The sequence below is a fragment of the Spermophilus citellus genome (assembly GCF_964194105.1).
Source record: "Spermophilus citellus genome assembly, chromosome: 1".
Classification (NCBI taxonomy): Eukaryota; Metazoa; Chordata; class Mammalia; order Rodentia; family Sciuridae; genus Spermophilus; species Spermophilus citellus.
In genome coordinates, this window is record NC_138182.1 from 287,880,510 (window position 1) to 287,897,433 (window position 16,924).

Below are 16,924 nucleotides of genomic sequence, written 5' to 3' on the forward strand. Positions count from 1 at the left end.
AGCCGTGCCTCTTGTGAGCAGATCCCAGGACCTCTCACACCAGCCCAGAGCAGACAGCAGCATCCCAGTCAGCAGGACTGGATATTGCCTTGGAATTTCTAGAAAATTCCAGAATAGAAGAAAGGGGTGAAAAGAAAACAGAAGAGGAAAAACAAGGGGAAAGATAAAGCTCACATTGTTTATGGGCTAAAAAAATTCCTTGCAGAATGCAGGGGTCGGAATGGAACATGGGAAGGGGCTCCCCCCACGGCCAGTACCGCCCAGGAAAGCCGGGAAGAGCCCAGTTCTGGGAGGCGGCAGTCACGAGGAAGCACTCAGAGCCAGCTCTGTGTCAGCACAGCGGCAAGTGGGCCACCGCAGCGGGCAGCGCAGAACCCGGTGAAGGCCCTCGTCCAGGCCGCTCTCGCGCAGCGGTGGATGCACCCGCCCTTCCAGCCGGAACCGAGCACATCTGGCAGGAAACTCTCAAAATGACCCTCAAGTTCCTCCTGGGGAAAAGTAGGATGACCCAGAAAGCAACAAAAAAGACAAGAGGGCCAAGGTCCTGCACAGAGCCCCTCCCGCCAGAGAGCCCCACCAGGCCCCAGAAGAGCCCAAGAAGATGTGGACCAGTGTGCACATGTAGGCAGGTGTGGACAGGTGTGGGTGGGTGTGGGCAGGTGTGGATAGGTGTGGGAAGGTATAGACAGGTGTGGGCAGGTGCGAGAAGGTGTGGGCAGGTATGAATAGGTGTAGGCAAGTGTGGGCAGACGTGAGCAGGTGTAGGCAGGTGTGGGTGGTTATGGGCAGGTGTAAACAGGTGTGGGTGGGTGTGGACAGGTGTGGGTATGGGCGGGTGTGGGCAGACGTGAGCAGGTGTAGGCAGGTGTGGGTGGATGTGGGCAGGTGTGGACAGGTGCGGGTGGGTGTGGGCAGGTGGGGTGTGGGCGGGTGTGGGCAGGTGTGGGCAGGTAAAGGCAGGTGTGGGTGGATGTGGGCAGGTGTGGACAGGTGTGGGTGGGTGTGGGCAGGTGTGAACAGGTGTGGGTGGGTGTGGGCAGGTGTGGGCAAGTAAAGGCAGGTGTGGGTGGATGTGGGCAGGTGTGAACAGGTGTGGGTGGGTGTGGGCAGGTGGGGTGTGGGCGGGTGTGGGCAGGTGTGGGCATGTAAAGGCAGGTGTGGACAGGTGTGGGTGGGTGTGGGCAGGTGTGGGTAGGTGTGGGAAGGTATAGACAGGTGTGGGCAGGTATGGGCAGACGTTGAGCAGGTGTAGGCAGGTGTGGGTGGGTATAGGCGGGTTGGACAGGTGTGGGTGGGTGTGGGCCTGTGTGTGTGTATAGGCTGGTGTAGGTGGGTGGAGGCAGGTTGTGGGAAAGTATAGGCAGGTGTGGGCAGGTGTGAGAAGGTGTGGGCAGGTGTGGATAGGTGTAGGTGGGTGTGAGCAGGTATAGGTGTTGGCAGGTGCAAGCAGGTGTGGGAAGGTATAGGCAGGTTTAGGCAGTGCGGAAAGGTGTGGGCAGGTGTGGACTGGTGTGGACAGGTTTGGAAAGGTGTCAGTGGGTATGAGCAGGTATAAACAAGTATAGATGGGTGTGGGCCTGTGTGGGTGTGGGCAGGTGTAGGCAGGTGTGGGCAGGTGTAGGCAGGTATGGACAAGTGTCATTGAGTCTGAACAGGTATGGACAGGAATAGGTGAGTGTGGGCCTGTGTGGGTGTGGGCAGGTGTAGGCAGTGTGGGCAGGTGTCAGTGGGTCTGAGCAGGTATAGACAGGTATAGGTAGGTGTGGGCAGGTGTAGACAGGTATAGGCAGGTGTGGGCAGGTGCAGACAGGTGTCAGTGGGCCTGAGCAGGTATGAACAGGTATAGGTGGGTGTGGGCAGGTGTGGGCAGGTGCAGGCAGGTGTGGGCAGGTGTGGGCAGGTGTCAGTGGGTCTGAACAAGTATGGATAGGTATAGGTGGGTATGGACAGGTGTGGGCAGGTGTGGGCAGGTGTGGGCAGGTGTCAGTGGGCCTGAGCAGGTCTGGACAGGTATAGGTGGGTGTGGGCAGGTGTGGGCAGGTGCAGGCAGGTGTGGGCAGGTGTCAGTGGGCCTGAGCTGGTCTGGACAGGTATAGGTGGGTGTGGGCAGGTGTGGGCAGGTGCAGGCAGGTGTGGGCAGGTGTGGGCAGGTGCAGGCAGGTGTGGGCAGGTGCAGGCAGGTGTGGGCAGGTGTCAGTGGGTCTGAGCAGGTATGGACAGGTATAGGTGGGTATGGGCAGGTGTAGACAGGTGTAGGCAGGTGTGGGCAGGTGTGGGCAGGTATCAGTGGGTCTGAGCAGGTATGGACAGGTATAGGTAGGTGTGGGTAGGTGCAGGCAGGTATGGGCAGGTGTGGGAAGGTGTCAGTGGGCCTGAGCAGGTATGGACAGGTATAGATGGGTGTGGACAGGTGTAGGCAGGTGTGGGCAGGTGCAGGCAGGTATGGGCAGGTGTGGGCAGGTGTCAATGGGTCTGAACAGCTATGGACAGGTATAGGTGGGTGTGGACAGGTGTAGGCAGGTGTGGGCAGGTGCAGGCAGGTGTCGGTGGGTATGAGCAGGTGTGAGCAGGTATAGGCAGGTGTGGACAGGTGTCAGTGGGTTTGAGCAGGTGTGGACAGGTATAGGTGGGTGTGGGCAGGTGTGGGCAGGTACAGGCAGGTGTCGGTGGGTATGAGCAGGTATGGGCAGGTAATAGGCAGGTGTGGGCAGGTGTGGGCAGGTGTGGGCAGGTGCAGGCAGGTGTCGGTGGGTATGAGCAGGTATGGGCAGGTAATAGGTGGGTGTGGGCAGGTGTGGGCAGGTGTGGGCAGGTGCAGGCAGGTGTCGGTGGGTATGAGCAGGTATGGGCAGGTAATAGGTGGGTGTGGGCAGGTGTGGGCAGGTGTGGGCAGGTGCAGGCAGGTGTCGGTGGGTATGAGCAGGTATGGGCAGGTATAGGCAGGTGTGGACAGGTGTCAGTGGGCCTTAGCAGGTATGGACAGGTATAGGTGGTGTGGGCAGGTGTGGGCAAGTGTGGGCAGGTGTTAGTGGGCCTGAGCAGGTATGGACAGGTGTAGATGGGTGTGGACAGGTGTAGGCAGGTGTGGACAGGTGTAGTCAGGTTTGGGCAGGTGCAGGCAGGTGTCGGTGGGTTTGAGCAGGTATGGACAGGTATAGGTGGGTGTGGACAGGTGTCAGTGGGTTTGAGCAGGTGTGGGCAGGTATAGGTGGGTGTGGACAGGTGCAGGCAGGTGTCGGTGGGCCTGAGCAGATATAGACAGGTGACCTGCCCTGTGAGAACGTGTGTCCTGGTTCCCCTCTTCTAGATGCCAGTGAGCGGAGGTGGGCCGGTGGTGAGAGGGTTTTCCGGGATGAGGGTCCGGTTCTCAAACAAAACCCCTGGCCTTTCCTCCTGGCTAGACATGCCTGAGATCCAACCCCTGAAGCCTCCTCCAGAGTGCCCCAACACTATCTGAGCACCTCTTCCAGGTTTCTTCACGCCAGGCCTGGCCAGGTACCTAGTGCTGTAAGCAAAGGTGCTGTGTGCCCTGGGAGAAACTGTGCGCTCTTCCCTTGTCCTCTCTCTACTGCTAGAATACAAACGTAATGGCAGGACCAAGAGTAGTTATCCGGCACCATGAGACACGCATGTGGATGGAAGCTACGCACAGCTGGCTTCTGACTTTTTTGATGCCACTGTTTGTGTCACCTGGAGGGTCTCCCTAACACCTAATTTCAGATGTTGCCCCTTCTCTGTTTGCTTCTTAGGGTTTTACTTTCTGCCTCCCCTGTAGAAGGCACACCACAAACGGCTGGGGTTTCTGCCTTACCATCACAGGGCCAGCACAGAGAGGCCCTCGGGTGCACGAGGGTTAAGTATCATAGTGCCGCATAAACAAACTGTCAGTCAGTACCCGTCAGATCTGAGCACACAGGCAGAGTAGTTGGTGTCCCTTTTTCCAGTGGTCAGGTCTCACCTCTGCCTTCTGCCCTTGTTTCCCAGGGGCCTTCCACTCAAGTCCAGGCCCAGGAGGAGCCTCGTGGGCTAAGTCCAGGAGCCCCAGAGGCCTGAGCTGGGGATGTCAGCACAGGGGATGCTGCTGCCCAGCCCCAGTGGTCAGCAAGGCTTCCCCTTCCTTCACTCCCAGAATCTCAGGTGCTGGCCCTCGTGGGCATCATCACCAGTCCCAGCCAGCTGACCTTGTCCAGCATCACAGCTCCGCGGCCCTCAGCGCAGCAGCTCCGGCTTGTCAGTCCGGCCAGTCCAGGGCAGCTCCCTGACCCAGGCCTCCTGGCAGTGGAGGCGTCTCCAAACCACGAAGTGTGACCCCGAAGGTCGCACTGAAGGGACTCCACTGGCCTGAAGACCAGAGCGTCTGAATCCCGCGGGCAGGTCCTCGGCCAAGGCCCGCAGCCCTCCAGCCGGCTGGCCGCCCCGCCCCGCGATCGCCCCGCCCCTGCCGCCCCGCCCCGCGATCGCCCCGCCCCTGCCGCCCCGCCCCGCGATCGCCCCGCCCCTGCCGCCCCGCCCCGCGATCGCCCCGCCCCTGCCGCCCCGCCCCGCGGACCCGGGCCGCCCAGCCCAGCTCGCATCCCTCAGCCACCTCGGCGCCGGCCCTCGGACGCCAGCATGTCCCTGCGCTTCGTGGTGACCCCCGCGGCGGGCGGGGCGGGGAACGCAGTCTCCGCCGCCCAGGACGGCTGCAGCCCGCGCTCCGGTCCGGACCCCGACCCCGACCCCGACCCCGGCGCCGGCCCCGGGGCGGCGCCGCAGCCGCCCAGCGTGGACGCACTGCCCATCCTGCGCTACTGCCGCGAGCCCAGCCGCTACGGTAGGTGCCGCCGCGGCGGGCGGGGCGTCCCATCGAGGGTCGCCCGGCAGGCCGTCCGCGTCTGCAGCGCAGCTGTGCCGGGGGCTCCCTGCAGCTGCCCGAAGGTCGCATCAGGAGGTGGCCATTGCTGCTCTGGCCTGGGGGACGGCTGCGTGTCGCCGAGGTGTTGCAGTGTTGTAGTAATGTCCCTTGTGCCCCGATGAGCCCAGGCAATCCCTGACCACTGCCTGCCCTGACCTGGGCCTCCAAAGTGGTTCTGCCCTCCAGTCTGTAGCGGCACCAGTGGCGACATGGTCACCCAGAACGGTGGGTGACAGCTCCTGAGGAGGCCCTCTGACCTCACCACTCCTGAATCTCCCACCCTCCAGACCAGTCACCTCTAGGACACCAAGGAAGGGAACTGGGCTCCTGTCCTGGCCAAGGGACCTCTGGTGTGACCACCCACAGGTCAGGGAGGCCTTAGGTAGGAGCAGTGAGTGGGACATCACAGTCCTCTGAAGGACACTTGGCTTGCTATCCTTTCTTGAAGTGACCCCCGCCCAGCCTAGACCAGCCCTCTGATCTTGTGTGGCTACAGTCTCAGGAACTGAAAATGTAAGTGACCATGGCCATGACTTGTGACCGTTCCTGACATAGGGACCCAGGACAGTGGCTCCTGACCACTGACTGCCCACATGGTGGCACCCCAGGTCCCATGGGACGTGGGGGGGAAGGGTCCTCCACAGCAGACTCCCCATTCCAAGTCCTGCTTTGGGTGGTGAGGGCAGAGGCTGCAGGGCCTGGCCCAGAGGACTTCGCCTTCCTGAGGTCTGCCCTCCCTTCCTGGACAGGCGTCTCCAGGGCCAGGCTGACGTGGGTGTGAAAAGTGGCAGGTCCTCCCAGGCCCAGTTGCCCTGCTCTGGTCAGTCGGGGAGGCACTGGTGTCCACCACGAAGGCCTCCGTGGGGAGGCATGCTGCGGTCCCATGTGTCCTCTGTGGAGGCTCAGTGAGGACGGCTCTGGTGCAGCACAGTTCAGGCTTCTCAGCCAGCGACTGTGCTGGAGAGCCTTGGTCACCCCGAACTCTGAGCAGCCACCTCCCGGTGTGAGCTTGGGCACTCGGTGGTTCTGGGGTGTGTGTGTGTGTGTGTGTGTGTACTGTATGTGTCTCTGTATGTAGTGTATGTGTCTCTGTGTGTGTCTGTGTGTCTTGTGTGCCTGTGTGTCTGTGTGGTGTGTGTGTCTGTGTCTAGATGTGTGTGTGTGTCTGTGTAATATGTGTCTCTATGTCCAGGTGTGTGTGTGTATGTGTGTGTGCCTGTGTTTCTGTGTGGTATGTGTGTATACCTGTGTGTCTGTGTCCAGGTGTGTGTGCACCTGTGTGTCTGGATCCGGGTGTGTGCCAGGACTGCCCCAGGGGTGCCGAGGGCTGGTGAGTGGATGGTGTCAGTCTGCCCCTACTCGGAGCTCTAGATCAGGGTGACAAGCTCTAGGCACAGGACAGATGGGTTGCCCATCCTGCTGGGGAACGCTGGCTCTTGGGCCCGCCACTGTCATCCTCCACCAGAGCCACTCCCTGGACTCATGAGTGTGCCTCGTGGCGCCGGCTGGATCTGAGGTCCTCACCCAGGAGGGGGCCTCTGCTCCCGTCCTGCCACGGCTGCTGCATGGGATCATGGCAGAGGGACGCCCAGTAGCCACCTGCCTACTCCCCACGGACACGTTTCTTTAGATTTTCTCTGTGGAACCTAAGAGTGCGTCCATGATTCGCCAGGCCACTACTGGTGTGAATTAGAGGCACTGATGGGGGCCACTGGCTCTGGGTCCAGCAGGTCCTGTGGAGAGCTGGCTTGGACAGTGGAGGTCAGCAGGGCCTCCCGAGAGGATGTGGGTGAGGGAAAGTGGAGAGCCCCAGGTGGTCCCCCAGGTGCAGCAGCCGTCCTCCACACTGCTCCCTGGGTGGTGGCCCCACCCCTCCAGGGCAGGGTCTGGCCACCTGAGCGGACGGGTGGTGTGTCCCACCCCCCACTGTGTTCCACAGAGACCTTGACCTGGAATTGCCTGCCCCCCACACTCCTCCCCAGGACACAACCTTGCCTCCTGGCTGGAACTGGTGCCTGGGTTACTGTCCACCCACCCCTGCAGGTCCCCCTCTCTGGGATCCTCTGACCCTTGCCCTCAGTGCCCCTCCTACTGGCCTGTGTGGGTCAGAGGCCCCTGGGACAGTGGCAGGTGGTGACTCGTCCTCCCTCCCTGCTAGGGCTGTTGATGTCTCTGTCCCCTGGTGGCATGGGGAGGGGCACTGCCCGCACATGGACGCAGCAGGTGGGAAAGGGGCTCTTCAGGGCCAGGAAGCCCCAGGCCTCTTCACGCTCCCCCCTCTTCTCTGACCTTGGCTGGAAGGCGGGGGGGGGGGGGCTCTGCCAGCTGCCTACCCGTGGGCTGGAGGATCAGCCCTGGGGACGTGGGGCCCTGTACTGCACCATGGCTTCAGCTGGGCTGCGCCTGGCTGGGCAGCCAGGTCTGTGACAGACACCTGAGCTCCCGCTGCGTGTGGATTTGGGTTCAGCCCAGCCACCGCTCAGTCAAGTTATTCTGTGTTGTGCCCACGACCTGGGGACAGAAGACTATGACTTGGCGCTGTCATTAAGACAATGAACTAAGTTTTGAAAGCAAGCAGATTTCTCTGGTCTGCCCGGGGCCCAGTGCTGAGCCAAGTCTCGAGCGCTGGGTGGGGCATGTGTCTGGAGCTGTTGACTGCAGATGTGGGCAGGACTGAGGTGAGCGCGGGTCCTCTGGAGTCACCAGGCCTCCTGGCTTGCAGCCCCGCCTCTTGCTGCTCCGCGGCCCCAGCCCCACCGTGGGAACCACCGCTGGTGATGGCTGACTGTGGCGCCGGTGCTGGGTCTCCCTCCACTCTGCAGAGATGTGTGAGCATGGGCCTGGGACTGGCTGAGCAGGCCCCCGCAGTGTGCCACAAGTGTCCTGTCTGTTATGAGGAGTGTGGCTGACGCCCCCCAGAGGCTGACAGTGGCCCACCACACGCCTGCAGCCAGAGCGACTCCTGCTCCCTGGAGGTGGCTGCACCTTCTTGGGAATCCAGGGACAGAGGCCAGGGTGACAGGGTGAGGGGAGGTGACCACAGCATCAGGTCAAACAGTACAGCACAGGGCCCAAGGGGTCGGGGCTAGGAATACTACACACGAGTCCTGGGTCTCCCCCCAGCATGCGGGGCTGCTGAGTCCTCAGTCGACAGCTCCAAGAGGGTCCCAGTCCAGCTATTGGGCATCGATGGACAGTCACCTGGAGCACTACAGGTCAGAAGGGAAGAGGATCGGAGAGGGTCCCCAGAGCGAGGACAACCCTGTGCAGAAGGACAGGGACGGGGCTGGGGCAGTGGCAGGCAGCACTCGCAGGCCCTACCTTCCAGTCTCAGACAGCCCCGGCTGTGTTCTGGGGACAGGTGGGCTCCCTACGCTGGCATTAGGGCTGTGGCCTCCCTGCAGCTGCACCGCTGGGAGAGGCGAAGACAGGGTGGAGGCCTGATTGGCGGCTGGCCTTGGCTTCCAGTGATGTTCTCAGGTGGGGGCAGCCTCCTGCAGACTGGAGGCTGCACCTGGAGGGTCTGCCTGGCGCAGAGCACCTGGACACCAAACACAGCCGTCTGAGGGTGGGGTGTCGCAGTCCCACTCTGCAGAGACCAGCTCCCAGAGGACACACCCTGCACCAGATGTTCCTTAGAGTGTGTGTGTCCCTGTGTGTCTTTGTGTACCTGTGTTGGTCTCTGTGTGTCTGTGCATGGTGTGTGTGGTACATGTGCGTCTGTGTCTCTGCCTGGGTCTCCATGCCACCTGCCTGTCTCGGTTTCGTCCCCCGTGAGTCTCCGCCTGTGTCTGGTATGGTCTGCGCGCGTCTCTGTGGAGTGTTCTGATTTTTTGTGCTGACCCTGTCTGAGCCCTGGAAGTGGCTCCCATGGAGGACAAGTTCAAGTCAGAGGCCTGCACAGGGGCATGTGCTCTGTGGTCTGGGATTCAGGGACCTGGAGGCTGAGCAGGGTGGGCCTGAGGACTGTCCTCTGGCACCAGCCAAGGTCCTGCCCTTGCCCGACAAAGAATAAGGCCCTGACCCTCGGCCTCTGTTCTGTTCCCTGAGAGCCCACCTCCCAGGCCAGGTGGCCCGAGGTCAGTCGGTGTCCTTCACAGGTCCAGGTCTCCTCTCTGTGTGTCTCAGGATGGTCCATCGAGGCTGTACCATGCCTCCCTCCTGCAGGAGCAGGGCTGGTGGCTGGCGCTTTCCTGCTGGGCGCTGGGGGGCGGAGGGTGCTGGCTCTGGTGTCTGGAACCCTGCTGCCATTGGGCAGACTCCGTTTTCTTTCTGCTTAAATATTTCATGGTGCTCGGCCCTGCTGGTAACCTGTACGCTGCCTCCCGCTCTCCGAGAGCAGGGCAGGCCCCTATCTGTCACCTCTTTTTTTTTTCCTAAATATTTGGTTTTTAGTTGTAGTTGGACACCACACCTTTATTTACTTATTTTTATGTGGTGCTGAGGATCGAACCCAGGGCCTCACACATGCTAGGTGAGCACTCTGCCACTGAGCCGCAGCCCCAGCCTTATCTGTCACCTCTTAAAGGGCCCTTGCCATCGCGGCCCTCCTCGGCTTACGGAAACCAGGCTGGACACAGATCTCCTTGCTGCCTGCCGCTGGCTTTGTGTCTTGTTTCCACTGCACTGGGCCCGGGCGCTGAGGCACCTACTTTCTTGATGCATCAGAATTGTCTTTAAATGTCCAAAAGGCCGAAGAGCACGGCCACCCAGGACGAGTTAGGGACTTGCAGGGGGTCATGGCCCAGCAGCATCAGGGGCTCCGACTCCCAGTGTCTTCTAGGTTCACACAGAGAACAAACCCCTGAGAATACCTGTGACCAGTGGACATGCTTCCCTCTCAAACCTGCCACGAGGTTGAAGACAGACCAGGCCCAGAGCAGGTGCCTGGTGAGATCCGAGCCCCGCCAACAAGGGCGTGGGCTAGGGGCTCCAGACAGGTGTGTGTGATCCAGCCACTGCAGGCAGGTGTCAGAGAGGTACCCAGTAAATGACAGCAAGGTAAGAAGCCCAGACAGAGCTGGGCAGGTGGCATCCACCTGGTATCCCAGCCACTCAGGAGGCTGAACCAGAGGATCAAAAAGGCCCCAAGCAACTTAGCAAGACCCTCTCAAAACAAAAAGTGAAACGGGCTGGGGATGTGGCTCCGTGGTGAAGCGCCCCTGGGCTCAGTTCCCAAGACACACACCCCAGCACAAACATGCTTCTGAAGAGGGGAAGGGACCCACAAAATAGGATGAAATACCCAAAAATCAATCGGGTAAGAATTGTGATCCGACTCTCCAGGACTTCGGTAATGCAACCAAAACACCAGACACGTCAGATCTGGGCAAAGGCTTGAACAGCCATTTCTCCAAAAAGACACACAGAGGCTGTAAGCACAGGACGATGTTCAGTGTCACCCGCTGTCAGGAGACAAAGACTGAAGTCAACAGAAAGATCCTCATGACCACGCGATGGCTGTTCTCAAAGACCACAAATGCTGTCGAGGACGTGGTGAGGTCAGAGCCTGGCTTTGCCGATGGAGGTGTGGAATGGTGCAGCCGCATGCTGAGTGGCCTGGTGGGCTGATGTGTGCCCAGAGGAGCACTGCACCATCCCGCAGCCGCACACCCAGGGATAGCCCAGAAGGGAACGCAGGAGCCCAACACAGGTGCATGTCTGTGCCACGCAGACTGCCACACTGGCAAGGGGAGCAGCCCTGCTCCGGGGGCTCCGGGGTGAGACCATGACACAGGCTATGTGCTGCAGGGCCCCACAGGCAGGCCAGACCAGGGGAGGCATCCTCAGGCAGCCCAGGCCACCGCCAGGCAGGGATGGAAGGAAGCAGGCAGGTCCCAAACAGAATAGAGTTTCCAAAGAACAGGAGGCTCCAGTCCCCGCTGTGAGCTAACCCTGGTAAAAAGCGTGACCTGACCAGGACCTCTCGGGCTTTCTATTCTGAGTCTTTGTCCCACCTTTCAACACCCACTGCTCTGTGCTGCCCAGCGGCTCTCGCTCTCGCAGAGTGGCGGCTGCCCTGGTTCTGAGTCACGAGTTAAAGCCAAGTGCTGTAGCCAACCGTGTGTGATCGCGTCTTTGGACACTACGCTCAGTGGAGCACTGTTCAGCCTTAAAAGGAAGGGAAATTCTGACACCCACGATGTCACGGACGGAGCTTGAGGACATGTGCTCACTGACAGAAAGGGACATATGCTGTAGGTCTCCAGGGAGGTCCCTGGAGTTGTCACAGAGACAGGAGGTGGCATGGAGGTGGCCAGAGGCAGGGGGTGTTGACTCTTTGGGTGCAGACTTCCTGTCTTACACCATGGGACAGCTTTGCAGCTGGCCACAAAGACACCTGCCCTCCTCAGAAGTGTCACTTAGGAACGGTCACGATGAGGTATGAGTCTAGGGTCCCGGCTGCTCAGGAAGCCGAGGCAAGAGAATCGCAGGTCCAGGGCCAGCCTGTGTGACATAGGGAGACTCAATCTTTAAAAAAGGAAAGGAAGTCAGGTGTGGCGGCCACGCCCATGACCCCAGCTACACAAGAGGCTGGGGCAGGAGGATAGCAGGTTCCGTCCAGCTTGGGCAACTTAGTGAGACTCTGCCTCAAAATAAAAAGGGTTAGGGTCAGTAGTAGAGTGTCCCTGGCCTCAATCCCCAGCACCTCAAAGGAAAAAAAAAGGTGATTTCATGTTATGTATATTCTACCACATACAGAAACAAGAAGAAGAAGAATAGAGTGCACTCAGGAGGCAGGGCCTGGACACAAACCTGGTCCTCCCTGGCCGCCCAGAGGGCGGAGGCGCCTGGCCCCAGCTCCTTTCCGGAGGATACCAACTTGATTGAATCAATTCACACCAAGGCGGTCCTTCCAGGAAGGGCCCATTTTAATCTAAATTACTCTCTGCAAGGTGCAATTGCAGGCATCTTGGAAGAGAGATTTCTGCCCAGGGACCTTCCTGTCTCAAATAGCATCCTTTGTGGGAGGGCCAGAGATGGGAGGGGATTGCACAGGGATTGCCGTCCCCCATCCAGCTCTCCTGGGACCGCATCCACTTTGGCCCACTTGTCCTAGCTGGACACATAGGGCTCCAGCAGGGCACCCCAGCCAGGACTCAGGGGAGGGGTGACCCCCCTTGGCCTCCTCTCCCTGGAGACCACAGAAGAGGAGTCTCAGTGAACGGCTGTTGTTGGCCATGCAGGCTACGTGGTAGAGGTGCTCCGGACTGGGATCCCAGAGCAAGTGGCCATCATGTTCTCCCTCCTGCTGCCACTGCCACCTGCCGGTCTAGGCAAGGCTGGGGGCTCTGCTCAGGCTCCCTGTGAAGAGGGCTGGCCAGGTGCTCTGACTGTCTGCCCGGCCAGCCTTCTGGGCCTCCTTGTCGTGTGCGGCCGGGTTGGTGTGTGCATGTGGTGTAGCCTGGCCACCAGCTGCTGCAGCTCCCTGCAGCTCAGGGCTGGTGTGTTCTATAGGGAGACCATCTGTGAGGGCCAGCCTCTCCCAGGACGCTCAGCCATCCAGGACACTGAGCACCTTCAGGCACCCAGGCCCAGCACCGAGGGAGCACTCAGTCGATCCATGAGCACCTCACTGAAAGACATGCAGGTGTCTGGGCACACCCCACATGCATGCACACGCAACCACACGTGTCCACCACCTGCTCACATAATATGTGCACATCTCACACTGACATACACACGCGCACACGGCCCATATATAATATGCACACACATACACATGTGTACCCCCACATACACACACCCATGATGCACATATCCACCCATGTGAACTCACCCATATACACATGTGAACATGTGTGCACATATCCACACACAGGTGTTCATCCACGCACATGTGCACACCCACACCTGCACACATGCACACACACCCAAAAGTAAGTCACTGCAACACCAACCAAACACAGACCTCGAGAAGGGGCCATGGGCCAGGGCCAGGGCCTGCCCAGCGGCCTCCCAGATGACCCCTGGCAAGGCTTTGGTTTCTCTCCAGATTCCTCTGTACACCGTGTGGCCAGGACCCCCTTCAGTGCCATTGCTGTGGGGGTCCCACCCGCATTGAGGCAGGTGGTGCCCGCTCCATAGCATGAGCCCTGCAGGTAGGCATACCACCCAGTGTCCCAGTGCGACCTCGTGGCTGCCAGGGAGGCAGCAGTGGGGACTGTGTCCCAACTACGGTGCTCACGTGCCACCGAATGCTGTGGTCAGTGTTAGTGACCACAGCTGCAGAGACTGCACAGGACTCAGAGCTGGAGCTGACCGGCATGTCATCGTGACATGTGAGACAGGAACAGCTCGGGGCATTTGGAAGTGACGCTGGCTTCGTGCCACACGTACCTCTTCCATCCTGACCTTGGGTTCTCAGCACTGCACCCCAGGCCTGGGGTCTGTGAGCCTGAAGACGGTGAACATGCCCACGCCGTAAGCCACCAGGCTCTGCGGGGTCAGCTCTCTCTTTCTGGCACTGGAGACTGAACCAGGGGTGCTCTACCCCCGGGCCACACGGTAGTCCACAGTCCTTTTCATTTTTTATTTTATTTATTTATTTTTAACACATTTTTTTAGCTGTCAATGGACCTTTATTTCATTTATTTATATTGTGCTGAGGATCACACCCAGGGCCTCACACATGCCAGGCAAGCGCTCTACCATTGAGCCTCAACCCCAGCCCCAGGGTCTGGCCAAGTGCCCAGGTTGGCCTGGAAGTTGCCATCCTCCTGCCCGGGCCTCCTGTTGATGGCACTGCAGACCTGACCACTGCGTCTGGCCTAGGTGTCCGCTCTCTCAGGCAGACGCCTTGTGGGCTGTGTGGTCTCCTCCTTGTCCTGTGTGTCTGAGCTGCAGGCCCCTCTGCTCTGTGGCTAGACCCCGTCTGAAACTGTAGCCGAAGGGTGGGAACCGTGGACGGGGGAGGCTGTGGTCATCTTGCCATTCTGAAGCTAGAAAAATCGGGCTCTTCTGCATGCCCTTGGAGGGGCGTCCTCAGGGAAGCTACCCTCGGCGACAGGCCCCTCCAGGGGACGTGACCCAGGCCGGTCTTCCTCTCCTGGGGCCCCCGGGCTTTCAGACATCTCCTTCCTGCTCCGACTCCACCCTGAGCACTGAAGTGACAGTTCAGGCGCTGGCGATGGGAGCTGGTAGCTGGCTGACGTGCCACAGGGGAGACCTTGCCTGGGGGGACCGGGGAGTGGGAGTGGGTGCCAGGAGGCACAGGGCCACATGCAGAGACCAGGGACTCCGTCCAGGGGCTCCCTGTGCTTCTGAGCAGACTCTGCAGGCACCAAGCCCTGGGGCAGGCCTGGGCTAGGTGGAGACCAAGCAGAGTGCAGATGCCAACAGTGTCTGCCATGCACGTGGGGCACAGGAGCCAGCAGAGGGCACTGCATGGAGGCACAGGCCTGGAATGGAAGGGGACGCTCAGAAACCCACAGAAGTGTCCACATGCTACAGACTGCTGTGAGCTGGATTGCGCCCCGACTCACAGGGGAGCTCTCCCTCCAGCATGAGTGAGCCCGATGCAGACTTTTAGGGAGAAATGGGAACCAGTGAGGTCATGCTGTATGTCCTGTCTGACAGAGGGTGGCCTCACGAGAAGGGAGAGGGGCCCAGGGACTCACAGAGGGAGCCACGTGAGGGAGGACAGAGAGGCAGCCCGTCCTGCCCAGCCCACGGCCCCTGCTGTCTGCCCAGAGCCCCCTCTTTGGCTCCCCAGTTTCTCCATGATCCACTGTGAGGTCTCTGAGCCTCTGTGGCCAGTGCTGGGCTCTGCTTCTCCCAGGCAGGTACTTTTCAATTGCTCACCGGGGCTCTCTCCCTCCCAAGAGCCACCTCTGCCAGGCTCTGCTGCCCCCCCTCCACCGGCCACCTGAGTCCTCCCTGGGGCCCTGGACGGCTCCATGCCTCCATCTTGTTGCTTGGCAACCAGAGCGCTCTCGTCCCCCTGGGCTAGATGGTGTACCACAGGGGCAATGCCATGTTCCTGGGCAAACGGAGGCACGGGGCAGCACTGGGCATGTTGGTGAGGTTGCTGGGCCCCGTTTCCCTGTTTACAGAGCCTCATCTCCTGAGGGACTCCAGGAAGGGAGAGGGAGTGAACCGTGGTGTAAGCAGCCTGGGCAGCATCTCTGCCCCCTTCACCTGTGTCCACCAGACCTGCAGGGTCACAGAACCAAGGGGTGCTCAGGACACAGGTGTCCCAGGTGTACAGACAAGCAGCCAGCAGGGCCCCGGGGCCCGGGGGACCACAGAGTCCCTTGCCTGGGACAAGCTGGTGGCCTGGGGCTGCCTTCCTCAGAGAAGGACCTGCACACATGCAGCGGGGGCCTGGCTGCCGACACTGGGCAGGTGGGCGAAGGGTCCCACAGGCCCGCGTCTCCTCTGTGAGCTGGACTGGGCGAGGCCTCTGCCTTCTGTGGACAAGGCCGCTCACACTGGCCTAGGAGGGGCCTGTGCACCTGCTCCTGCTCTGTGTGCCTGACCAGCCGCCCGCTGCGGAGAGCCCTGCCTCCTGAGGGCCTTCCAAGGACGGCACAGCTCCCTCAGCGGACTCCCGCCAGAGCAGACGGGTGGACCCCTGGTCACCAGGCCCCCAGCGTCTGGGAGCCCTGCGGGCGCGGCAGCTCTCAGGCCTCCGGGTGCTGGGCTGGGGTGCTCGGGAGCAGCAGCAGGTGGCGTGTTCTGGTGCGTTCCAGCACCTGTGACCTCAGAGGCTTGGGACCAGTGGTGAGAGCCCACGCCCAGAAGCACTGGCGGGAGACAGACCACTCCTGGGCTGGGTGTGGCCGATGGTAAAGCACTCCCAGCGAGCACCAGGCCCTCGGAGCCACGGCCAGCACCCCAGAAAAGCAAAGAAGGAAGGGAGGGTGGGAGAGCCACCCTTGGCCCTGTGCCACACTGCACCACGTGTCTGCCACAGTCAGGATGCAAGGCCTGGGACGGGAAGCAGAGCTCTGGACCTGCCCACCTGGCTTCACGGCCACTGGTGCCGGAGGAGACGCTGGCCTAAAGAAGGGAATAGCTGCCCACAGGGTCAGCACAGCCAGTGGAAAGGAGAGTTGGGCAGCATCTGTCTCCTCTGCAGGGTTGGAGGGGGTTCCTGGCCCGTCGGTGTGGTGCCCATGTCCTCTGAGGCTCCAAGGGTCCTACCCAGAGAGCAGGAGCAGGACCCTGCTCTGTTCAGGGTGCCACCACAATGTCCTGGAACAGGACAGCAAGCCAGGCCTGAGGGGGGGCTCGGGACCCGGCGACCAGAGTGGGGCGCCGACACCCATGGGCAGGCTCGGCAGAGGGCCAGGACCAGCCCGCAGAGGCCCCGCCCTCCTCATGCCCAAAGCCCCCCCCTTCTTCCATCGGGTGGTGCCGATGACCCTCCCCAAGAGACCCCAGCCTCGAGCCTCGCCTTGGGGTGCTGCAGACCTCTAAATCAGGGGCTGGGTTAAGGAGGCAGGTCTGGGTAGGCGGGTGCCCTGGGCCGGTGCCCTGGCCATGTCCCTGGGCAGCCCTGACTACATTCACCGTGGCGCCAGTGGACTCTGCCCACACCTAGAGACGGGCGTAACTCGGAAGCCAGGCTGGGGCTTTTGGCCCAGCTCAGGTCAATGTTTTCCTGGAGGTTCACTTCAGAAGCACCCAGACTTCCTGATGGTGATGTGGGGGGGGTCCCAGGAACCTGGACACGTGCAAGCCAGAGGGAGTGTGGCTCAGTGGGCAGCGGAGGCGCAGGCATCCCACTGGTGGGCCACATGCTGGCCTCTGCCCAGCTTGGGGGACATACCCTGGTCCCCATCTATGTCCATTCTTAACCCCAGTGTCACAGTGAGGTGTGGCCTTGGGGGGTCAGTGCCAGGAGTGCCCTTAGAAAGCAGTGCCTGCAGCCTGGACCCTCTGCCCAAGGACGAGGACAAGGAGGGCAGGTGGGTGAGCCAGGAGTGGCCCTCACCTGACCCCTGGGCTGGGCCCTGCGGAACCCTGAGAGAGGGCTGTGGCTTCCATGTTGCTAGCCACAGCCTGAGGGCCAGGCGGAAGGCT

General features: G+C 61.0%; 1 protein-coding gene across 2 annotated transcripts in view; it reads left to right on the forward strand.

The window, feature by feature from the left end:
- The first annotated feature begins 4,575 nt into the window (after positions 1 to 4,575).
- The window catches only part of SLC12A7 (solute carrier family 12 member 7), a 72,131-nt gene continuing 59,782 nt past the window's right edge, over positions 4,576 to 16,924 (forward strand). For both annotated transcript variants that reach the window (XM_081280720.1, XM_081280721.1), the window contains exon 1: positions 4,576 to 4,813. In XM_081280720.1, the coding sequence (XP_081136846.1) occupies positions 4,612 to 4,813 (202 nt within the window). In that variant the 5' untranslated portion in view covers positions 4,576 to 4,611. The remainder of the gene's footprint in view (positions 4,814 to 16,924) is intronic.